The sequence below is a fragment of the Castor canadensis genome, chromosome 5 (assembly GCF_047511655.1).
Source record: "Castor canadensis chromosome 5, mCasCan1.hap1v2, whole genome shotgun sequence".
Lineage (NCBI taxonomy): Eukaryota > Metazoa > Chordata > Mammalia > Rodentia > Castoridae > Castor > Castor canadensis.
Window position 1 is genome coordinate 7,393,292 of NC_133390.1, and position 24,109 is coordinate 7,417,400.

The window sequence follows — 24,109 nt, forward strand, 5'->3', positions numbered from 1 at the left end:
CCTTTTTGCTCTGGTTATAGGCAGGGTCTCATGCTTGCTAGGCAGACGCTCTACCACTTGAGCCACTTCATCAGCTCTTTTTTTGTGGTGAGTATTTTCAAGATAGGGTCTGGTGAAATGTTTGCCCAGGCTGGCCTCAAACCATGACCTTCCTGATCTCTGCCTCCCAAGTAGCTAGGATTTCAGGTGTGAGCCACTGCTGCCGGCTGCTCTGGTTATGTTGAGACATGGGCTCGCTTTGTGCCGAGGACAGCCTGGACTGTTATCCTAATTTATGCTTTCCTCCACTGCTAGGATGACAAGAGTGTGCCACCATACCCAGCTTTTTTCTTTTGAGATAGAATCTTGCAAACTTTTATGCCAGGGCTGGCTTGCCACAATCCTCCTAATCTCAGCCTCCCAAGTAGCTAGGATTATAGATGTGAGCCACTAGTGCCTGGCTAATAGTCTCCTGTTCTTTAAAAAAGGACTTAAAATCTTTAATTTTAAGCAGTGCCTACACCAGGCAGGTTCTGCATCTTTTTTTCATGTTATCCTAAGGCACCTGTTTATAATCATCTCTACTTGCTAAAAAAAACCCCTAAAATACCCTTACATTTCCAGTAAGTTTAACTGCTATTTCATTTCTTTTGTAAAATGCTCCCTCCAGCCTCTATCCTCAATCCTCACAGAATTATTGCCTCTCTCTTGGGTCACTCACAGTGTGGTCTCCATCACTGTCCCAGCTCTATGTCCCAGCCATTTCTTAATGGACAGTAAGCATGATCGACAGCATAAAGACAAAAGCACTTTGTCTTCTCCAAAAGAGACCTAAAAAGTCATGAGGTGCTAAACTACATAAAAAAATTTAGTTTTAAAGCATTTACTGGGAAAGCACAAAAAGAAAAAGGCTTAGACACTTACAGATTAGTGTTCACAGAAAAAGGCAAAGAATATATTAATAAAGTGAAAAGAATAATAATGAAAAGTTTACTCCAAAGCAGAAAGTTAATTTTTATGCAAGTACAGAAAAAGAATTTTTCTTATAACAGCTTCATTTATCTTGTCAGATAGTATGTCTGAGTTAAACACATAAGAATGTATGAAATATTAATATTTCTGCATTTTAGTAACTTTAATTAAGACTGGAATGCTCAACTATTTAGAGCTTTACAGACATTGTTTCTATAAATGTGTTCTACTAATGAAACTACTTTGTGCATAATCAAAATGACAAGTCAAGCCAGGCATGGTGGTACATGCCTATAATCCCAACTACTAAGTAGGCTGAAGTAGGTGAATCTTGAGTTTGAGGCCAGTCTGACAACCCAGTGAGATAAGACCCTATTTCAAACAAAAAGGACATGACACAGAAAGTGGAAATTTCAGAGCAATTTTCTGTTTCTCATTCTTCTAAGGACTGCCTAACAACTGCCCAAAGGTAATGCTTGCCAGACTCCTAGGGAAGGCATCTGGTAATATGGCACAGAGCATGGAAAAAACATAAGTACTCTGGAAAGGTGACTCTGTTAAGGTGGCCTCCAAGGAACCATGCCTTCCATTATTCATGCCTTTGAATCTGAACTAGGTTCTGAGACTTGTTTTAAGCAACAGAACATGACAGAAGTGAAGTTGCAGTAGTTTTGGGCCTGACCCTCAGCAAGTCTAGAAGCTTCCACATTCGTACCTCTGGGAGTCCTTAACCACTACAGAAGTCTGGTTACCATGCTGGAGATTGCATGGAAAGATAAGATAGATAAGTCAGATGGAGAGGCCACAAGGGGAGGGAGAGATCCTGAAACTCTAAAGGAAGAAGCCAAGCCATCCCAGCTGAGCCCAGCCATAGCTGATCCTGAATTCAGCCCAGATTGCAGGACCATGAGCAAATGAAATAGCTGTTAACTTAAATTTGATGAATTTGGATTTTTTTTTTTTAAATGAGACTAGGGTTTGAACTCAGAGCTTTGTGCTTGCAAAGCAGGAGCTCTATGGCTTGAGTCAACCTCCAGTCCATTTTGGTGTAATTATTTTGGAGGTGAGATCTTTCAAACTATTTGCTTGGGCTGACCTAGAACCACAATCCTCCCAATCTCAGCTTTCCAAGGAGCTGAGCCATTAAGAAATGGCTAGGACATAAAGAGCTCATGACTGGGCAGTGATGCAGACCACATTATGAGTGACCGTGAGAGAGGCAGTAATTCCATGAGGATTGAGGATAGAGGCTGGAGGGGGCATTTTACAAAAGAAATGAGTTTGGATGTTTTGTTACACAGCAGTAGACAACAGTGAAGCGGATATAACCATCATTTAAAAAGAGAAGGAGATAGGAATGGATCACAACAGATCTTAAAACATACTTAGTCCCTCTCTCCATTATGCTCGGGATCTGCCAGTATTAGCGAACAGTTCATACTATGAGCCCAAATTTTAATAATTTGAAGATTCAGGATGAAAGTTAACTATAAAACTAATCCTCACAGAATCTCCAGTGCTGGAAAGAACCTTCGATCTACACTCTGCCTCCTCATTTTACCAATAAAGAAGAAGAAGGTCAAAGGTAAGGGTCACAGAGCTGTTCAAATGAGAAAAAAAAATCAAGCCTTTGTAGATCCTCATTCCCAGGCTACTTCCACTTGTATGGGATTTATCTGAAAACGTGGTAAGTTTTACAAAAGTTTTAGGTGAGAGAATTACTCAATGGAAAATTTTTAAAATGAGATTTAAAACATTGCAAATAACTAAATTTTTACTTAATATAGTTTGAAATTAAACAGAAAATGTGAAAACAACAAAAAAGCCCATCATATTAAAAAAATTGTCTTTCAACTGTTACTTACATTTCACTGGCATTCAAAACCTTTTTAATTTTCTTCTTTAGTGCTTTTAGTCTTTCTTGAATTTCTTTTTTCTCTTGTTGCCACTTTTTAATTTCTTTGTCCAGATCTTGGAGGAACCAATCTAATTCTGTCTTTGAGATCTAAAACATTTTAGAAAGAACTAGAATAAATGGCAAGGTTTACTTTTTGGAAAAAAAAAAAAAAAGGGAGCTTGAAAGACTAGAATTGAGACAGAGCCTTTGTTAACACAATGCAAACATGTAGGAGCTGGCACCCTTGGGAGGCTGTGCCACCACAGCTAGCCCTTGGGTACAGAGTCACAACACAAACACAAACTAGCCACTAAGTGCACCTGATTACAGGAAAGCACTCTGTAGAACCACTTCAGTGTGTCCACAAATATTCGCACTTCACTCTTCAGCCTGCATGATTCTAGAAGTAGTCTGCACTGCACATATGTTATAGTTGGCAAGTCCAATAGTTTTTGCTTGCTTTTAAAAATATAAATGTGATGCCTGTGGCTGTTCAGTAGAGGCGTTTAGATAAAAGACCTGTCAGAATTTCAGGCAGTTTGACAAAGAGGATGCTAGGTCCCTTTCCTGTGTAAGGTTCAATGCCACTTGACACTCAGCCCTCTGTCAGCTTTCTTATGCAGTTGCTGCCCTTTTTTTTTTTTTTTTTTTTTTGCAGTACTGCAGTTTGAACTCTGGCCTCACACTTGCTAGGCAGGTAGGCACTCTACCATCTGAGCCACTCCACCAGTTCTGTTTTGTGTTGGCATTTTCAAGACAGGATATCAAGGACTATTTGCTCAGGCTGGCTTTGAACTGCAATCCTCCTAATCTCTGTCTCCCGAGTAGCTGGGATTACAGACATGAGCCACTGGCACCTGGTCAGTTGCTGCTTTTTGAAACATCTGAACTTAGAAATACTCTAAGAGTTGTAGCGACTTTTTGAACCATCATCCACTCGACGGTAGCAAGGGGTTTGGATAGGACATGTTTGTAAATACCAGTCACTTATAAGTAAACATGTTCTATGCTAGCATTTCTAATAATGAGTTTAAATGTGAACCAGAGCACGATTTTAAAAAAATAAAAGCAATATGTTAAAATATTCTCCATTTTGAAATCCCAGTATTGTCAATGGAAACTTAATGAAATCCCAACTTCATATTTGCTGTCAGGGGATTTTAGACTTTTACTTCCTGTCAGGTTTCCTGAGCCTGACCTTCTTCCTGCTTAGGCTTAGAATATGCCCAGTTTACTGAGGATAAGGGCTCACTACAGTAACATGGGGGCCTTCTCCCTCAGAAAGGAAGGTACACCCTAAGATAAATCTACACAAACTCCATGTAAACTTATGGCCCACAAGACAGAAGTGATATCAGTGTAAAGAGAATTTCTCCCTCTTCAGCCTTAGGTTTTCGGTACTCCTCGGAGGCAAAATTGCTAACCAGTCAAGTTCCTTTAAGATTTCTGGGCCTTACTGCAGGGCAGTGGTCGCTTGCTTAGATGGCCTTGAAATGCACAGGCTTACTGTTTCTGGGTCACAGAAGTGCAACAATGCTTCAGTGATGTTCCCCTAAGCCTGGGGACAAGTCTTGCTCACATTTTCCTTGCTAAAATCTTGCTAGATCCTGAATTTAGTATCATTACTGTGACCTCCACGTCCAATCTATTTACAAAACCCTGTATTCTACCTGGTTCAGTTCTACTACCAGAATTGATGTCAAATTGTTTGCCTTGCCACCAACACTCAAGCCAACCTAGTTTCTCACCTATCCTGTTTTTCTACTCTGAGCCAATGATTTCACCTTGGACCCAGCTCTTTGGCAGGGAGGTTATATGCAACCACAAGGTTATGCTGGGGCATGAGAACCTACTTGGCAACAAGCACTGAAAGAAGATCAGGTAATGCAAGACATAAAGAATTATAGCCACATGTGTGCACGTACACACATCACACAGCTCAGCCAATAAAAATATGCCATGAGCTCATCTGCTATTTGTACTAACCACTCTTTAATGACATAGCCACCTCACAATTCATGAAGAAACTACCATAGCTAAGTCCCGTCTTCTCCTAGGTAGACACCAAAGGAGCTCAGATTAACAATTTATCCTGATACGAAATAGATACACATTTCACCCAGAATGTCTAATAACTTAACAAGCCTATGATCTGAGGAGCTAAATAACAGCTCCTTTAAAAATCAAGTTACTACGCTCTTGAGTAAGCTGTATGCCAGCAGACCCAAAGCTGGGCCACGTTAAGAAGCACAAGAGCAGCCACATGTGGTGGCACACAACAGAGAGAGGACCAAGAGTGTGAGGCCAGCCTGGCCTCAAGACCCTAGCTCAAACAAAAGCAAAAACAAAAACAAAACAGCACTGGAGACAGAGTCAGAGCTGCTGCCTCTCACAGCCTTTCTCCTTGGTACTGACTGTCCCAGAGCACCGAAATCAACTGTGTATGTGACAGAGCTTTGATGAACTGTACAATGATAGTACCCAGTCAGACCAGGCTGGAAAAGCCTCTGCCAGAAAGAAACAAATTCACTCATCAAATACCCACCTGACACGACTATGTGCCAAAATCTGCCTTGCTACACATACAGGTGGCCACAGGCATTCATTCCTACATGCATTTACTGAAACTGAATTTTCCTTAGGCAATACAATGCCAATAACAAGAGGTTTATTCAAACTTATGCCCCATGTGTCATTTGCTAGGAGGGGTTTTATTTTTGTTCTTTTCATCCTGGGATTGTGACGACAATTACTTTTATAGACCAATTCTTTTTTTCTTGATATACCTAAGTCTCAACAAATGAGTTTCTTAATTATGATCCCACTAAGCTAATGTTCTACTACTTAATACATTATTCCAACTGTTGATCCAGACTTCTGGAACAAATCCTTTCCTTCTTTTTTTTTCCCTTCTGGAATATGTTTTTTATTTTTATTTTTTATTTCCTTTATTCATATGTGCATACAATGATTGGGTCACTACTCCCCCCTTCCTCCCCCCCTTCTCCCTACCCCCTCCCTCTCGCCCCCACCCCCTTACTTCCAAGCAGATACTGTTTTGCCCTCATCTCTTATTTTGTTGGCGAGACAGTATAAACATTAATAAGGAGGACCAGGGGTTTTTGCTAGTTGAGGTAAGGATAGCTGTATAGGGAGAGTCCTAGTTTTGCTTCCATGTACATATGTGTTACTTTCTAAATTGATTCTTCTCGAAATAACCTTTTCTCTAGTTCCTAGTCCCCTTCTCCTATTAGCCTCTGTTGCTTTAAAGTTTTTACATTAGTTCCTTTGCATTGAAGACATCAAATGCTATCTTTTTTTTTTTTTGGGTTACCTACCTATCCTCATACTCTTTCCTTCTTAAATAAATTAATACCTCTTTGTTTTTAAAAAGAAACATAATTTTAAAAAGAAAAATAATTCTACTGTCACACTTAACCAATCTGGCCTCGTTCCTAAATGGTATTAATCCATCAGCTAGTTTCATGTAACTGATGGTCAATCTCAACCAGCAGAAATAAAATCAGTATATTCAAACCAGATACTCTGGAGGACAGATCCAAAATAGCAAATGCTCCATGAGTTTTTCACACTTCCTAAGAGGAAGATGATGATGGTAATAATAGCAGTGGTGAGAATCATGGGAGCCAATACTAACTGAACCTTACTATGTACCAGGCAGCTTTAAGTACAAGTATTTTAAACCCATGAAATGGGAGCAGTTTTTACCCTAATTTTCCAGATAAGCAACTAAAGCACAGAAAAGTTAATTAACATACCCAGGATCAGAACTATCAGAGTAGGATTCAGCCTGGATCTGAGTTCTTCCAGTCTGGCTTCAGAGCTCACACTGGGAACCTCTGATGTGATACTGCCTCTCAGCACAGACAGGAGTTTAACTTGAACTTAGTCACCAAAGAAGAGAGTTTTAACCAGGTAAACTGAATTACAGATAAATGAAAACCCAGATTTACAGACCTTTTCTCAAAAGCAATTTGTAGAGATCCTGCAACACTTTAAGAAGCACTATCACTTGAATACGTCATAAAGAAATCTGAAAGAGGGCACTTTGAGAAAGAATTCTTTGTTTAGCCAACAGTGCAGTTGAGCTGGTTGAGGCTCACAAGCAGTTGTGCTCATGTGCTCCTAATTACGCCACGGGCACCTCAGAAGGGTTTCAGACAGGATTACCGTGCTTTCTTCTGTGTTTCGCCTCAACTTGTCTTCCAGGTCCCTGGTCTCTTCTGAGCTCCTGAGTTTTACCTGCTCATAATTTTCACATGCTTCCTTAAGCTGTTCCTGTAACACGTAGTACTCCTTTTCAATCCGTGAAATCTCCCCCTTAAAGTAAATCATAAAACCATTAAAATGGTTTATAATGTCTGCTTATGATCTTGTTCTGAACTCTTAAAATAAACAAGAGAATAAAAGAGGAAAATTTGTAAGGGAATCGCACACAATCATTCAGGAACTAAAACCTCCTAAATATGTCCAGTGCGCCAGCACTTTTAACAGTATGGTTATTTTATTATTGGAATTCATAATGAAACTTTTCCTTCTGTACCATAGTTAGTTCTGAAAATGTTTTAGGAGAGTTCACTAATAGATTGGAGTTTGATTTGAATGTCACTCTACAATTAACTTCAAGAACTATTTATTAGGTTTTAAAAGCTGCACATATTGTACATAGTTTAGATATGAATAGAACATATTTGTTTTGGTCCTATTTTTAAGTGTTTCAAATGGAAAATTGCTGGCTATTTCAAAAAGAAAAATTAAACTGTGATCAATGAACTGCTTAGTTATCTATCTCTTGGACCAGCTTAAAATCAAAACAAAAACTCAAAAATCGTACTGTAATGTGAAATGATGGCAAGCAATAAACATTACTTTTTGAAAACCTCGCCTACTGCTGGGACTATTGGCAATCACAGATTTGAATCTGACAGAGTATCTGCTGGATGCTGGAAACTTCTCCAGCTATAGAGGACTGCCTTCCCGTGCAGCCAGGCAGTACAAATCCATCTTAGTAGCACAAACCTTGGCCATCTCTGACATCTCCTATACCTCCCCTCAACACCTGAGCACCTTCCCAGTGTAAAATGGCAGGGAACCAAGTCTTTGAAAATCTGTGATTTATCAGGTAACTGTGAATTATGGTCAGAATAAGTGGACATGGTCTGTGCTTCAGAGGGTCCCAGTTTATGTCTGTTCAGAGAGTTTTATACTACCAGTAGAGTTCGTTTAAAAAATAAATTAGATGCTCAACCTTACTAGGATATACAAGGAAGACTTCATGGTTTAAGATCTTAGTTACTTCTATTTTCATTCTCATTTTAGCAAAGGCATCACAATGAATAGCAACACAGTATTATGAATTAATTCCTATATCCCAAATTACCAAATGAGACAGGAGAGAAGTTAAATGCCACCTCTATGTTATTATGTTTAAACTACACCACATTTCTGTGAGAAATCTATTATTTTTGCCTTTACTAGATCAGAAAACTAAGGGGTAGAGATGTGAGGCAACGCCTCAAAGTCGCAGAGGAAAGCAATAGCCCTGGGATTCAAATACAAGTCTCACTGGTTAAGAACTAGCAAATCACCTAGAGTAGAGTCAAAGTCTTGAAACTAAGAAATAATTGAAGAAGGCATTTGTGAGTGCTCCTAATACTGATAAAATATATTTGAGGATGATAAATGTGGACTCATTAAACAGAGCCTACTAAGCTTAGAGCTAAGTACAATGTAAGAACCTGACACCAATTTGTTCAGTATATACTGTATCTATAGGCATTTATTTATGAGCATGAAAAAAACTGACATAATCTAAACATTCAACAATAAGAAATGTTATATAAATTATCATACATTCATACAATGGAATAACAAAAGAATGATGCTATAAGCCCAAGTTTCCTGACTAGTATAAGTTTATTAAAACTCCACAATACGACGGGTGCCAGTAGCTCACACCTGTAATCCTAACTACTCAGGAGGCAGAGATCAGGAGAATCATGGTTCAAAGCCAAGTTGGCCAGATAATTCTTGAGACCCAATCTTGAAAAAACCTATCACACTCACAAAAAAGGGCTGGTGGAGTGGCTCAAGGTGTAGGCCATGAGTTCAAACCCCAGTACTGCAAAAGAAAAAAAAAACCCACCCAAAAATCCTCCATAAGGAATTAAATGAAGACTGCAGATTTCAACTCATTGTTTAAAATGTATTGCTTAATTATATTAAAGCATATAATCTTTTGTGGCAGCACTGGGATTTGAACTTGGGGCCTCATGCTTGCTAGGCAGGCACTCTACCATTTAAGCCACTCTGTCAGCTAAAATATCATATTAATAAATTTTCTAATTAAATCATTCTTAAAGTGGTGAAGGTCTTTATCTTTCACATCATTCATGTGAATAAGCTTATTTAAAGTTAATATATGATCAGTTAAAACAATAAAACCATTGTACTTTTAAAATAAATAAGAAACCCCTCCATCTTTTCCTTTGCATTCTCTTCTGAAATTTCAACAAAAAAAATAATTTTTTTGTTATATTCTAAAGCTTATTCCATGCAACTTTGAATGTAATTAGCTGGCTCTAAAATGGTTCTAATTCTTCCTTCCCATCATTAATGAAAACTGAATCTGTAAACAGTTTAATACAATTTTGACTCACCTGTTGTACCTCAAAAGGGTTGTACGGCTCAGTATTGACTTCCTGGTGTGTTATGTTCCAAGACACCTATGGGGCAAAACAACACTTTAAGTTATTCCAATTGTTATAGTAAAATAATTTCACAATACAATACCACCTAAAAACATGTCCAACGGCCCACTCTCTTGGGACTCCTCTAGGCTCTAAGAGTTGCATGCTTTGCTACTTCTCCATCTCAATAAACTCAACTGCTTTACTCGCAGAAAACAAAACAAAACGAAAAACATGTCCAAGATTTTTCAAAGTCCCTTAGTATTTTTCTTCAACTTAGACTGTGTTCATGCTTTTTATAAATATTTCTATTTGGAAAAAAATTATGACTTAGAATTAGTATAAATGAAAATGATGCTGGTTCATTACTCTTAACATTTTTTTCAAAGCTTCCTGGAAAACAAAACTTTAATGAGGAGCAATTCAATATGAATTGAATGAATTCACACCCTCTAACAGTAACTATAAAGGAATCGTGATTTATTCTCATACTTGCTAGGAAGTCATCATAATGAGTCGCTCTTGTTTCTTTCCATCTGATTGCCTTAACTCTCATTCCTCCTTTGGTTTGGTAGAAGCTAGACATGCACAGACAATACTTTTGTCTTTTCTATTAATGTACATATGCACATAAGTAGGCACGCATGCATTTTGGTGCTGGGGATGGAACCCAGGCCTCGCACATGCTAGGCAAGCACTGTTACCACTCGAGCTACATGCTCAGCCCCCCCCTTTTTCCTTTCTCTGAGGAGCTGCCAGCACATGCACTTAGTCCTATGTGACAGGCACCCCAAAGTGGGAGATCTCCTATTCTGATCTTACTGTAACTACTGGGTAGGCCAGTGTGATGAGCGTTTCACTGTTAGCATGTACTTCCCTACAAAAGTAGCCACATCTTTCTGTCTCGCTTTTATTAATTATGAAGGTGATGTTTTGGCTCCATCTGCTGACTCCTTCACTTTATTTTTCAATTGGTACAGAATTTGGGCAGGAAAGAAGTATTATTATTTATTGGATCCAACTTTCTTTCTGACAAAATTATCTATCATATCCCACAAAAGGATTCACATTTTTAAAATATTTTCAGGCAAAAGTTTCAGAAATCATTATAAAGCCAATAATTTCTAAGCTTCACCATTAAGACATTTTTCTCCATAAAGCTTACCTGTATGGCAACCACCTGTGTGCGTGGACCATCTGTTACCAGGTTAGTGCTTCCTGGGTGGACTTCACGACTGTTATTAGAGTCCTTGCAGAGCTCATCAGCCTTGCTTGGGGCTGGGTCAGCATCACCTGGGCTGCTCTGTGACTTTACAGATATTCCCAAAGAGTCCTCAAGGATCTGTGTTTTAGAAGCAATCTGGTTACCAGAGTCATTGTCAGCACTGAAATTATGACCCTGAAAACATGCAGCAGCATTTTTATCTGCTCTGTCACTGGCTACAAAAGATGGCACCACTGGTATCGATCTTTGCAGGGGATATTCAGAGGAAATGCTGGGCAAAGGTGTGTAAATGCTGGTGTACTGGGACAAAGTTGGTAACACGTTTATGTATGTTGGTGGTGTCTGAGTGATGTCAAATCCCTGAAAGGGAAGGTATGTACAGTATCCTGTGACCAAGTGGGACTGAGCCCAATATGTTGGTTTCACATCCTCAGGAATTGGTTTGGGAGAATTAGAGGAGACTTGCTTGTGATTTGCATCCTCAGACACTGGCTTGGGAGAATCAGCAGAGATCCCTTTGGGTTTGTTATCCTCAGAAACTGAACCAGAAGAGCTAGCAGATTCCAGTTTCGGTTTCACATCTTCACAAGTTAACCTGGGAGAATCAGCAGACTCAGGTTTGGGTTTCACATCCTCAGAAGCTGGTTCTGAAGACAAGTCAGACAGTGGCTTGGAGCTTGCATCTGGCTGAAATTCCCTGGCAGATGGGTTCAGCGGTAGTTTAACTCGTAAATACTCTCCTGTTCTGGAAATCTCCTCTACTTTAGCTTTTATGTGTTTCTTCTTCCTTTTTTTCTTGAGCCGTAAAGCAACTTTTTTCAATGCAATACAGTTGTCAATCACAACAAAACGAGGACATCCCAGGAGAAAAGATTTTAAACCTCCTGCTTTTTCTAGAATCTGTCGTGTTTCTTCAGGGAAAAATTCATATTCTTCAGAGAACATTTTGTTACTCATATCCAAGGGACCATGTTCTTCCAACAACTGAGAGAAGTAACTTGGAAAAAATTTACATTTACATGAGTTACTATAAGAAAGTACATGCTTATTTGAAGAAAAAAGTTTATTATCCCAAAGCAAAAGCATTTTATGTCTCAATAATCCTAAATCCTCCTAACAACAAACAATAAGGTTAACTGAAATCAATGATACAATGAACATTTTGTCCATCCCTTAGAAAATAACCCTTTAAAACTTCCTAGAGGAAGTTCTATATAATTACATAATCTATTTAAAAAGCAATGAAAAAGCAAGAAAATGTATTCATGAAAAAAATAGCAAGAATGTCAACAAAAATGCCAAATGAGAACAGGAAATCAAATCTTGAAAAAAAAAAAACCATTTCAATTTGCATATAGTAAATCAATTAAAATTGTTCTGATTAGGAATGTGCAATCATTCAGAGGAACTGAAATTATGCACATCTAATCAATAAGCCAATACAGTTCAAGACCCCAATCCCCAATGGGGAGTCTGACTCCAGTTCTGAACTAGGTTTTGTTCATTCCATTTCTGGGTCTATGTTCTTTCTCATTTTTGCATCAGGCTCAAAGTGGCTGCTTCTTCCAATTAAACTTTGTACTCTGTAACAGTGAACATATAACACACATAAAAGTCACATCAGGCACCACGAAGAAGGCTTTTTCAAGAACAGAAGTCTCCAATGGGGCTTCATTAGCAAATTAATGCTAATAAGGAGAACAATATATTTAGAAAGAAGGTTAAAAACCCCACTTCTCTGAAGCAACTTTTTGTGCAGGTGCTGCTGCAGATAAACACAGGACAATTAAAAATGATTAACCTCTATTCAAAGCTATAGATACCTGACAAAAACTAAATGCCTGGGCTGATGGAGTAGCTCAAGTGTTAGAGCACGTGCCTCGCAAGCTGTTTCTCTTTGTCAGCGCTGCTGTCCTGATATTTAAAAGTCACCCAAAATCTATTTTAATATGTTTAAGGATGAATTTTTTTCTCTTAAACTCTCCAACTGAAACTCCTCTACATACTTGGGAGGCTGAGAATGGGAGGATTGTGGTTCTAGGCAAAACAGTTCACAAATCCTATCCAACCAATAGCTGGGAGAGTGGTACATGACTTTCATCCCAGCTATGTCAGGAAGGATAAAATATCAGGGTCCTGGCTGGCCTGGGCGAAAAGACTCTATCTCCAAAATAAACAGAGTACAAAGGGCTGGAAGTATGGGTCAAGTGTTTGCCTAACAAACATGAAGCCATGAGTTCAAACTTTGGTACCATCTAATCAATTAATCAACCAACAGATCAATCAATTGATCAATCAGTGTTTTCTACCTGGACTAAGATAAGTATATTTGACATGTGAAAACTAAAGAACAGAGGCCACACAGAAAGGAAACCACTCCAGGTAATTTAGCAATGGGATGCCAAGCACAAAGGGATCAGCAACACAGTGACGCTGATGTAGGTGATGACCACCAAGAAGCCAGTCAGTCATGCTCCTGAGGTATACGTGCGTACACACACACACTCTGCTTTTTTCCTACTGCTAAGTAGTAATGAGTTTTTCACACATTTGAGCAGAACAAAATTTAACTCGACAAGGGTCCTTAGCCCAAAAGAAGTGGTTCTGTAACTACATGTGAAGAGAATTGCTGTAGCTGGTATTATTTGAAATGCAACACAAAATGAATTTTAACTCAGAGTTAGACTTTCTAGAATTGAAAGCAGTCTCAGGAAAGTATACTGGATCCAAAATAGCATAAATATGATTCCTTTTAATCCAGCATTTTTCAGGGGCTAGAATCAGTCCATCAACACAACACACATTGGGGCTGGTATGGCTGTGTAACAGATGAAAGAAGCTGAGACTAATGAAAAATGCTAGGTGCATCTGGGATGGTGAGGTTTGTGGCCATGTCAGCTTCTGCTGTTTTGCAAATTTCAAGTACTCTCTCATTGTCTGACCCCTTCAAAGTCTCAGACACTGTTAGAACTAGTAATCCTATATTTAAGAACCAGAGGCAAATGACTGGGCACACTGTATATGAGAAGTGTAAAAAATAATCACACAGCTAATTTTACCAGAGACAGTAACAGCTGCATGTACGCACATCTCCATGTGTACACATGACATTTTCATGAAGTGACAATGAGCGGCTTAGGTAGTCCTGATGGACTTGCAGAATGCCTGCCTGTCACTGTTGGCACAGAGGAAAAGGACAGGGCTGGGAGAGATTTCAAAAGGCACTTACACCCTACCACTCTTGAATATCAGTTCTGCACAGGCCTCTGACTTTTATTTCCGTGTCATTTTCATTTGTGATACACTGTAACCCTACTTGCTATGCTGGAGGGTACACAAGAGGACTATACCTTCTGCTGTTTCTGGAATCAGAAACAGTACTTAACCTTACTTGATTAATAAATACGGGCTAATTAACACTACTAAAATGTTCTGAAAGAAAAGTAAATGCAAAATAATTTGCTTCACCTATCAAATCATAAACTGTTAGAACTAGAAGAGACCAATTCCCTATTTTATGTGAAATACAAAGTCTAGAGAAGGTTAGCTTGCAGCAGTTCCCAGGATTCTTGACACCTTGTCCAGTGCTCCTCTACTTTACACTATGCATAAACAAAAGATTAGTTTCTCTTTTCTTTCATACATTGGCCAATTAAAACAAACCATTCTTAATCCATTACGTGTCAGCTTTTAAAATGCAAAGATTTACGTTTTGAGAGATACCTTTCTGTAACTTCTTGGTTTTCTATTATTAGAAGATATAAATTCTATCTAAAACCAAAAAGAAATTGGTCTTTTTTCGTGAATTTAATTTCTTCTCACATAATGACAATAAATTCTTTAAGTGAAAACTAAATACTTTAGCTTCAATTTTAATTGTTTGAAGCAAATTCTATCATATTTTAAAAAATCATTATAATTTTATAACTGATTCTAAATTGTCATTCCAGTTCCCTGGAAATATTATTTACTCAGGATTGCAATTCTAAGAAAAAAAAAATCATGAAGAAAGATCTAAGATTATATAACTAGACTGAACAGAAATGATACAAGTAAGGAAAATAGAAGAAATGACCATACTGTGGATACAGACAGGACTTCCGGGAGCATAGTTGGCTTTTATATTAATTTTCTTGCCCTCAGTTTCTTTAGGCCTCATGTATTATACTTGTTGCTGTTTCCTATACTTTCCTCAACTATTTCTAGACTGTTTGCCCTCATCACTCAAACTTGACTTATTAAATTTCCCATTCACATTTTCAGTCCTAAGTTACTTAGAACAGTATGGCTGGGCATGACAGTGTACATTTATAATCTCAGCTACTCCTCAGAGATCTGCAGGATTTTGGAGGATTTTGAAGACAGACTGAACAAAAAGTTACCAAGTTCCCATCTTCATAAAACAAAGAGTGTGGTGAAGCATGTCTGTAATTCCAGCTACGTGGGAGGTACAGCCTGGCGCAAAAAACTGTGACACCCTAACTAAAAATAACTAAAGGAAAAATGGGCTAGGGGTGTAGCTCAAGTGGTAGAGTGCCTGTCTAGCAAGCATGAGACATTAAATTCAGGGCCAAAAAAAAACCAAATAAAGAAAATAAAGTATGTTTCTCTTTTGTTATGTCAGTTTTACAAAGTTTCTAAAACAAGACAGTATTTGTATGATTATCCTGGCTGAAAAACTGCAATCCAAGCTAGAGTAACAACCACATCCTTGGTAGGGCTTTATCAACTTCTGTAATTTGTCACTGGAATTCTGAGATGCCAAACCAACCCATCAACATAAGGGCGGTGAGAACAAATAATTAACGTATTCTTTGTCAATGAATGTCTAGAAATCCACGCTAAAAGGCCTACTGCCAAAGCCAAGTGCCAGTGGCTCCTGTAATCCTAGTTACTTGGGAGGCTGACACTGAGAGGACTGCAGTTGGAGGCCAGTCCAGGCAAAAAGTTCACAAGACTCCATTTCAACCAATAGCTGGGCACACTGACACATGCCTGTCATCCCAGCAATAGTGAGAAGTTAAAATAGGACTGCAGTATAGGCCAGCCTGGGCAAAAAGGGAGACCCTATATCCAAAATATCTAGAGCAAAGAGAATTGGTAGTGTGGCTCAAGCAGTATAGCACCTGCCTAGCAAACCCAGTACTGCCAAGGATAAAAAAAAAAAAAAAAGACTATGGCTGAGCCGGTAGTCCCAACACTTGTGAGGCCAAAGTAGGACTGTGAGTTTGAGGCTAGCCTGGGCTACACAGGGAAACTATTTCAAAACAGACAGAAAGGCCTATGGCAGAGAGCTTTGTCAGTCCTACCAGTACACACCAGGGCAGAATTATGAACAGGAAGCATGTGCACTAGCTGCTCAAACCGACAGACCCAGCCATCATCAGGACCCTAAACAAGGCTCTAAAAAGCTTTTCCCAGAGATGGCAAGCCAACAATCCCTTCACTAAATGTGAGCTGCAGACAGCTTGTGACCTGTAAGCGGCAGCCATAGTATAAAGCAGTGACTGCAGGAATGAGAGCCTACTTACTCATACAGAGTTGAGCACTTCTGTTTCGGGTTAATATCCCATAGCTTCTTGTTGCGGACGACGTATTCATTACTGTGCTGGTCATATAGAGCTTCAAATTCTTCCACGTCTTGCCGGAGATGGTCAGGCACTGCAAACGGGCCTGCAGAATCTGAATTGTGTCTGCTGAAAACAAAAACAATCTCGTGAATAGTAAATTTTTGGATGAGATTACTTAATTGAGGGTGAGTTACTGGGTTTAGGGAAGTCAAATAACCTGCCTAAGAATATTTAATTGAAATAAAATGATGAACAAAACAGTAAGCTTGCCTTGTTCATGAATTTATTACTTAATACTTAGAGTAAGCACGGCCAAAAAAAAATCAATCAAAAGAAATTTCAAAAACAAGTACTTTAAATTCCTGAGTGCACATTACGCAGTGCAGCTGGTACAGAGACACTCTGGGTCAGTCTCACGCTGTCACCTGCATTTAAACTGTGGGATCTGCTGGGCATTTTCTTGCTCTTAATTCTGTGAAAACATGCCTCCTAAGAAGCAAATGGTGGCCAAAAGGCAAGGTACAAATTATCGCAATCCCCTCAAGCCAAAAAGGGCATATAACATGCTTAAGCGATAACATGAAAATTTGAGACTTGCTGGAAGGTTGCAGGTCAGTAGCAGATGTTGGACAGATATGGGGGAAATGAATCACGCATTTGCAGCACTATACTGAAATGGATGCATCCTGAGCATTCGTACTTTTCCATCCATGGTGGTCTCCTTGGAACCACATACCGACAGATACCATGAGTTTACTATATTACTTAGCTTTATGCTTTACAAAGTACTGCCAGATAATTCAAAGAAGAAAGATATTATACATGACATTCTGAGTGAGCACTTTTAATTAGTCTTGCTACCAAGAGCACATTTTTCAAATTGCAGATAAAAAATATTACATCAATTGTAACTGATAAGTAGTTTAAAAAGCAAAGATTTTATTATAACTGTTATTCATTTAGGTGTAACTGAGACTGGTAAAATGTACTAATAAAAAGGTAGTTTTTGTTTTGTTTTTAAAAGAGAAAAAGAGTATAAGAGAAGTGTGAAGAAGAGGTGAGAACCCTGGACCAACCAAAGACACATGCCACTGCACCCCTGAGGTCAGTACCTACATCCTGCCACCTTATGCACAAGGGAAAGGTGAGATCATGCTAAAGAAGATGAAGTCAAGGTGAAGGACAAGCCATAAACAGATCCTCAAGGTTGTCTACTAAATCTGTTCTTCCAAAGCCAGAGCTCACAGCTAAAAAGGCCCTGCAAAGAAGAGGGACAAGAAGGTACCTAAAGAGAAAGGAGGAAAACTGATGCTGGCAGGAGAGGAATAACTGCTGAAAAATGGGTATGCTAAAAGAGATGAGGCACAGAAAGCCCAAGGTACCGATTTACCAAAAGAAGTGCATGCATTTTTGATAACTGTACTTCTAGTGACTATATAGTTTGAAATATTTTTAATCGTTTTATAAAAATGCAGAATTTAGTTTTATTTTTCAGAGCTATGTTGTTAGCACACAGAAAACTTCCCTGTTGTTTACTGTAGGAGCATGTCACTAATAAACAGGTCCCCAAAGTTGGATCAGTGTGGGGGAAAACACCTTTCCCTGCTAGCTTTGAGAGACTTCCTCTTGGCTCCCAGGAGGAGGGGATTCCCTGACACTGCCACACAGAGCCACACTGGTGTGAGAAAACTCAAACTCATTTTTATGTCCTCCTCCCCCTGTCCACCACCAACACAGACTTAACTCCCTTAAAACTAGAAACCTGTCCCCTCAAACCGCTTTTGCCAGTATGTCAGGCACTTTGGACTTTACAGTACATCACTGAGATGGTGTTCCTCAAAAGATCAGTGCTTCCTTTTCTAGACTGTGGATCTAAAGATTGATAATTCTGCCATTTTCATTTCATTTCCTGAAAGTCAGAGTCAGCTTGTGAAATGCTATTAAGCAGGCTACACTATGCCTGCTTCCTTACCTAAATAGTAACAGTGCTTATCTCCTAGAGTAGATGAATAGATCAAATGAATTTATATGCTTTTTTGGGAAAAGAGTACACATCACTAATAGAATGTCTCCAAAGCTGGATCAATGTGGGGATAACAGTAACTAAGACTTAATCTCAGTAAAGACTATGGTATGGACTCAGTGCGCACAAAAAATTTATAGGCTGAAACTGAATCACCAATGTGATAGTGTTAGAAGGAGGGACCTTTGGGACGTGATTAGGTCCTAAGGGCAGAGACCTTATGATTGAGATTTGTGCCTTCACAAAAGAGGTTGCAGAGTAATCGAAGGTAGCACTGATGAGCCAAAAAGCAGGTCCTCACCAGAATCCAGTGTGCTATACTTTGATCTGGGACTTCCCAGCCTCCAGAACTAAGGTGTGTGTAAACCACTGCCTTAGCAGCCCAAACAGACTATCACTGGCACCAATTATTTTAACTTAAAATAATTCCTTCTCTTGAACAATCCATGAAGATGTACAAATTTTAGCTACTCTTAGAACTCCTCTAAGAAATGTTTAAAAAAAAAAAAACAATCAACAAAACAAAAACCAGTTTTGGGGTTGTTTATCAACGAAGGACTATGGTATTGAGAGGATATTGCTCTTCCCTGTTTTATTTCTTATGTCTATTTCTTTCTTTAAAATTTAGTTTCACAACCAAATGGCATTGAAAATAATCGACAGTAAGGCCAAACCATAACATCATACATAGCTTCCAAAATATCTTTCTATTATAACAAAAAAATGAGTAATTATCAATAGGACATTCTTGTCACTAAACACTTTTAAAGAATATTTTTTCTAAATAGACATTCTTGTGGGATTTTCCCACAGTACCTTGCACATAGTAAGTTCTCAATATATACTTATAGGATGAATGTCAACATTCTTGTGGCTTTTTAAAATTTGTGTATATTTGGCTGGTGGAGTAACTCAAGTGGCAGAACACCTGCCTAGCAAGCGTGAGACCTTGAGTTCAAACCCCAGTACCACCAAAACTAATAAAGTAAAATTAGTGTATGCTAATTGTAAAAAATAGGTTTCACTGTGACATAGTAATACGTGCATGCAACGTACTTTGATCCTGTCCCCCTCATTACCTTTCTCATTCCACTCCCCAAATGCTGTGATTTTAACAGTTTGAATGAATTTTTAAGGACTACAAACAATGTTAATTCAATCAAGATGGATCACATCAGATTGTTGTAAGGGACGCAAATCTTTAGGAAGAGAAGTTAGGGAAATAAAACACAAGTGTGCAGTACATTAAATTAACTTGAGCTAGTAAGTAAAACCATGAGTAAAATGAAGCAACATTTTAAAAAATTGCTTACTTGTGGTCTTCACCTGAAGTGACAGTCTCATTATTTGGTGTCAGTGATGCTGTTCCAGATCCCACTAACATCGGCTAGTTAAGAAAAACAGAAAAATGACAATGGATATTTTACCTTAAAATTCCTTGAAAGGATAAAATTACCATTGAAATTTATACAAGCACATACGCTGACTGCCAAATTTTCTTGTAAACAGGAACACATAGTAATATAAGTTTTAATAGCCTAAAATAAGTTCCAATTAACATTTAGGACAGTTTCCAATGCTCCAAAATTTTCAAAGGTCACTTAGTTTAAATTCTTCCTTTAGCTAAAGACAAACAGTCAAGGACACAATGAAAGGTTGTATTGGAACTTCCAAGCTGTGTGCATCCTCTTCTAATGCTTGTTCACAATCTGTCATGCTATCTCCTGCTGCCCCAACAAACACACATGCCAGAGCCATGAAGAACTCACAATGACACTTAAAATGGTGTCCTGCTTATCTCATGGGCTTGCAGTGAAGCCTTACATGACAAGAAGGAAAGAACTGTGTTTAAGTAAATTTCAACACACTTGTGTTCCACTTCCCTAACATCCCTTTCTAAAGCTTTTCTTTAGACCTACTGGGATCCATCTTGATTTAATTAATATGGCCACCCAGATAGAGTCCTCATTAAGACAATGTTTTCACTCAGAAATATCTTCAAAATTTCAGTTGCTTTTAAGAATTACGTATATGTAACATGAACCTTAAATTTCCTTGAAATATAGAAGACTGCCAAAATATCTTTGAAGACTAGAAAGCCTTTCTCTACAAAATGTTTCAAAATATTTCAAGAATTTACTGATTTCTAGTTTATGTACCCTATTAATTATTTTGGAGAGTTCAGATAAAAATTAATACAGAAAATACTGCATACCTTTGAATCTTTTGGCTTCTTTTTTTTGCCTTTGTTTTTTACCTTGGTAGAACTAAACTAAAAAATAGGAAGAAAAAAAAAAAATCAATGAACACTCAAATAGCAACATTATGTAGCTCAATAAATATAAACCATATTCATTTTCATAAACTAGTCATATATATATATTATAAAGGTTTAACAAAAATAATACTACAGTGTGTCAGCCCAAGTGCTAAGATATACTAGAAAAGGTCTAACATTTTAACCTCATTTTCAACATGGCTTATATTATTTCAAGTTATTAGTCAAAACTTTTAAGTAATTCTGGTTCTATGCTTTCGTAGTATTTTAAGACATTCCTTTCATTAAGCAAACTAGACCTTCTGAATCTGGCCAGACACCAGGGCACAAAGACTGAATGAAGCAGCATTCAGCTCCCTCTGGGGTATGTTAGCTGTGTCTCCACATTTAGCAGGGCAATATATGATAGAGCCATTTCAGGCAGAATTTTATATAAAGCCCTGATCCTGAAAACTGGTAAATAAGCATCTTCTCTTTGAAAACTGCCACCAGGCTGTGTGTCTCACGGTTTGTGTTCCTGGAATGAAGAATTCTACCCTATCATAAAGAATAAAGAAGCAACCACAAGCTGCTAATGAAGACAACTCTGGAGCCTATCTGAACTTAAACTCAGTTAAGAAAACTACTGGGAACAAAGCCCCTTTGCTTTCCTTCCAGAGCAAAACATTACAATATTTCTTGACTCAAGAATTCTTCCTTTCCTTTTTCTAATATTAATATTTATTAACTATGAAACCCTATGGAGATTGTCTCATTTCAGCCTCACAGTTTGCTGATTAGTGCTCCAGTTCCAAGAGCAAAACTGGCAGTATCTTCCTAATGAAACACAGTACAGCTTATCCAAAATCCTCCCTATTTGGTTGTGGAATGCTACCTGTGATGAAAATAAACACTGACCTGGCTCCTTCTCTGGCTAATACAAATTAGAAACTAAGATTTAAAGTAGTCAAGTAGCTTACCAGTGCTTCACCACTGTCTTGTTTCCTTAATACAGTACAGCGGCTGTCTGTAGGAAGAAACAACAGGTTCTGTGAAGAAACTAAGTATGATTCCATACTATATACTAAAGCCTTAAACTACCCTTGAGACAACCAGCACAGGCCACATTCTATTCCTTATTTGGCTCTGACACCAAACCAAGGCCAAAATGACTGACTAAATGAGAAACCAACTGCACAGAACCACACAACTCTAACCTGTCAACATAATTTGTGTCCCTTCCATAGTCACCAGCCATTGTAGGAGGCGGGAATTCAGAGATACATAAGAGAGTCCCGGGCATCAATGAGCTGTTGTTTTACTGCCAAAAGAGACAAACACTACAACACAGTGCTACAAGTGACACAGTGAAATAAAATAACAAAGGTGATAGAGTAAAGTCTTCAGGGAAGAGGCCCAAGGAGGGGGCACAGTCAGACTTGAAATGAACAGGGAAAGGGGAGGATGTGTGAGTGTAGGGCATGAGCAATGACAGGAAGAAGGAAAGCACAAGGTGGGTCTGGGCACATTCAGAAATGAGGTGTTTGTTCAGAGGGTAGACAGTGAGAATGATGGAGTTCAGACAAATGGGAATGTAGTATATAGGCAAAGCTAAGCAAAGATTTCGGGAACAGAATAGTCCTAGGATCAGACAGGTGCTCTAGAAGAGACATGAGTGGCAACATGAGAGGAAAACTACAGGGACGCCAGTGTGGAGGCTACTGTAACTGTAAGATTATGCAAAGATAACTAAGGTCATAGGCAAGGGAAGTGGGATGGACAGAAAAGGACAGATCAAAGAAAAATCCAATAAGGATTGGTGACAAAATAGCTATAGCAGTGACAGGGAAAAGAAAGAGTCCAGACTAATTTCAGGATTTCCTACTTAAGAATTAGATATCAATAATGTTTTAAGCAAGATAAATTTAGGACTCCTGTAATCCCTCCTTGGGAGGCATAGACCGGAAGGATCGAAGTTTAAGGCCAACCTGAGTAAAAGGTTACTGAGACTCTGTCTTAATCAATAAGCCAGGCCTGGTGGCACATAACTGTGATTGATCTCAACTATAAGGGAGACCACAGGTAAGAGGATCATGGTCTGAAGCCAGCTCCTAACCCCTCCCCATGAAACCCTTTGAAAAATAACAAAGAAGGCCAGGTGCAATGGCTAACACTTTTAATCCCAGCTACTCCAGAGGGCACAGAGATCAGGAGGATCATGGCTTGAGGCCAACGGGGCAAAAAATTAGCAAGGCCTCATCTCAACCAATAAACTGGCACTGATATGCACACCTGTCATGACAGCATTTTATTACCAACAGCAACAAACTAATGGTGATGAATTCAGGCTGTAAAGTAATATGTTACCTCAAGTCAGACAGTATCTTAGAAAGATATTGTATGTGCACGTGTGTGCTTTCCTAAGAGTCTCAACCAAAGCAACCTTTCAGTTCCTTATACTGTATTTGAATTTTTTCCAAATGCAGTGTTTTGACAGTATTGTACCAGGCCAAAACTTTTAATGCACCCTTTAAAACAAATAGCATGAAATTTGAAAGTCTAACTTCTAACACTATATAAAAATGTAGACTTCTGCCGCTAAGGAAAAGTTGAGGGGATGGGGAGATACATGTAGAATTAAGGAAACTAAAAAACTTCATTTTAAGTGAAGTGAAGGTCCAAGAGAAACTAAGGAATAAACTGCTAGTTGGCCTATTCTGCCAAGCTTGACTCCAGCCATTACCCAAACAGGCCTCACAATTTCCTTCCATGCCACTTCTTGAAGCCCAACATGCACCTGTCCAGTTCCACTTCCACATGTACAGTACCCCTCTAACTGTCCTGTTTCACAGCCTTCCTTTCACTAGGAGAACCAAAGTGCTGTGCTGGGTGCTTCCTTTGAAGCCCCCAGCACTTTTCCCTCATCTTCTTCCTCAGAAAGTCACTGATGCCAATCACAAACCCAGTTGTACCATAATAATTTTCATTATTTTCTTCATTAAGTATTTAAGCAAACTAGGTCCTTCACAGAATTTCGTCCATAAGAAAAACATAACAGCTATAAATGAGAACTTAGTTCGCATACCCATTATATCAAAGAATTCGTCTAAAGCAATATGCAATGCGGGGAACTTGTCTCTGTGTTCTTCTAGAAGCCATATCAAACAACGTGCTTCCTTTAATGATGTTGGCTCACAGAAGTAATCAAGCTGCTTTCCTTCTATGGAGCCTAGTTTATGACTGTATTTCTCATTCCAGAGAAAAGTCAGGATGCTAAAATCAAGTTCCTTAAGAGATGCTCCGTATCGAGAAAAAAAAGGTCCTGTTGCATCTAAACCTGTGATAGAAACAGAACCCAAATCACAAGAAGGGAAGCATTATTTAGTTTAGTGAAATCACAAGAAATTCCCTATCACTGAGTGGTTCCATTTACAGTTGCTTTTATTTTCAGTGAAAACGTTTACATACTTGAGAAC

General features: G+C 38.6%; 1 protein-coding gene across 2 annotated transcripts in view; it reads right to left on the reverse strand.

The window, feature by feature from the left end:
* Ttc3 (tetratricopeptide repeat domain 3) overlaps positions 1-24,109 on the reverse strand; it is a 99,835-nt gene that overhangs the window by 20,348 nt on the left and 55,378 nt on the right. For both annotated transcript variants that reach the window (XM_020174717.2, XM_074072668.1), the window contains exons 27-35: positions 23,719-23,970; positions 21,614-21,660; positions 20,592-20,648; positions 19,690-19,763; positions 16,315-16,479; positions 10,724-11,780; positions 9,529-9,594; positions 7,040-7,189; positions 2,817-2,956 (exon numbers count right to left, since the gene is read on the reverse strand). In XM_020174717.2, coding sequence (XP_020030306.2) covers positions 2,817-2,956; positions 7,040-7,189; positions 9,529-9,594; positions 10,724-11,780; positions 16,315-16,479; positions 19,690-19,763; positions 20,592-20,648; positions 21,614-21,660; positions 23,719-23,970 — 2,008 coding nt within the window. The remainder of the gene's footprint in view (positions 1-2,816; positions 2,957-7,039; positions 7,190-9,528; positions 9,595-10,723; positions 11,781-16,314; positions 16,480-19,689; positions 19,764-20,591; positions 20,649-21,613; positions 21,661-23,718; positions 23,971-24,109) is intronic.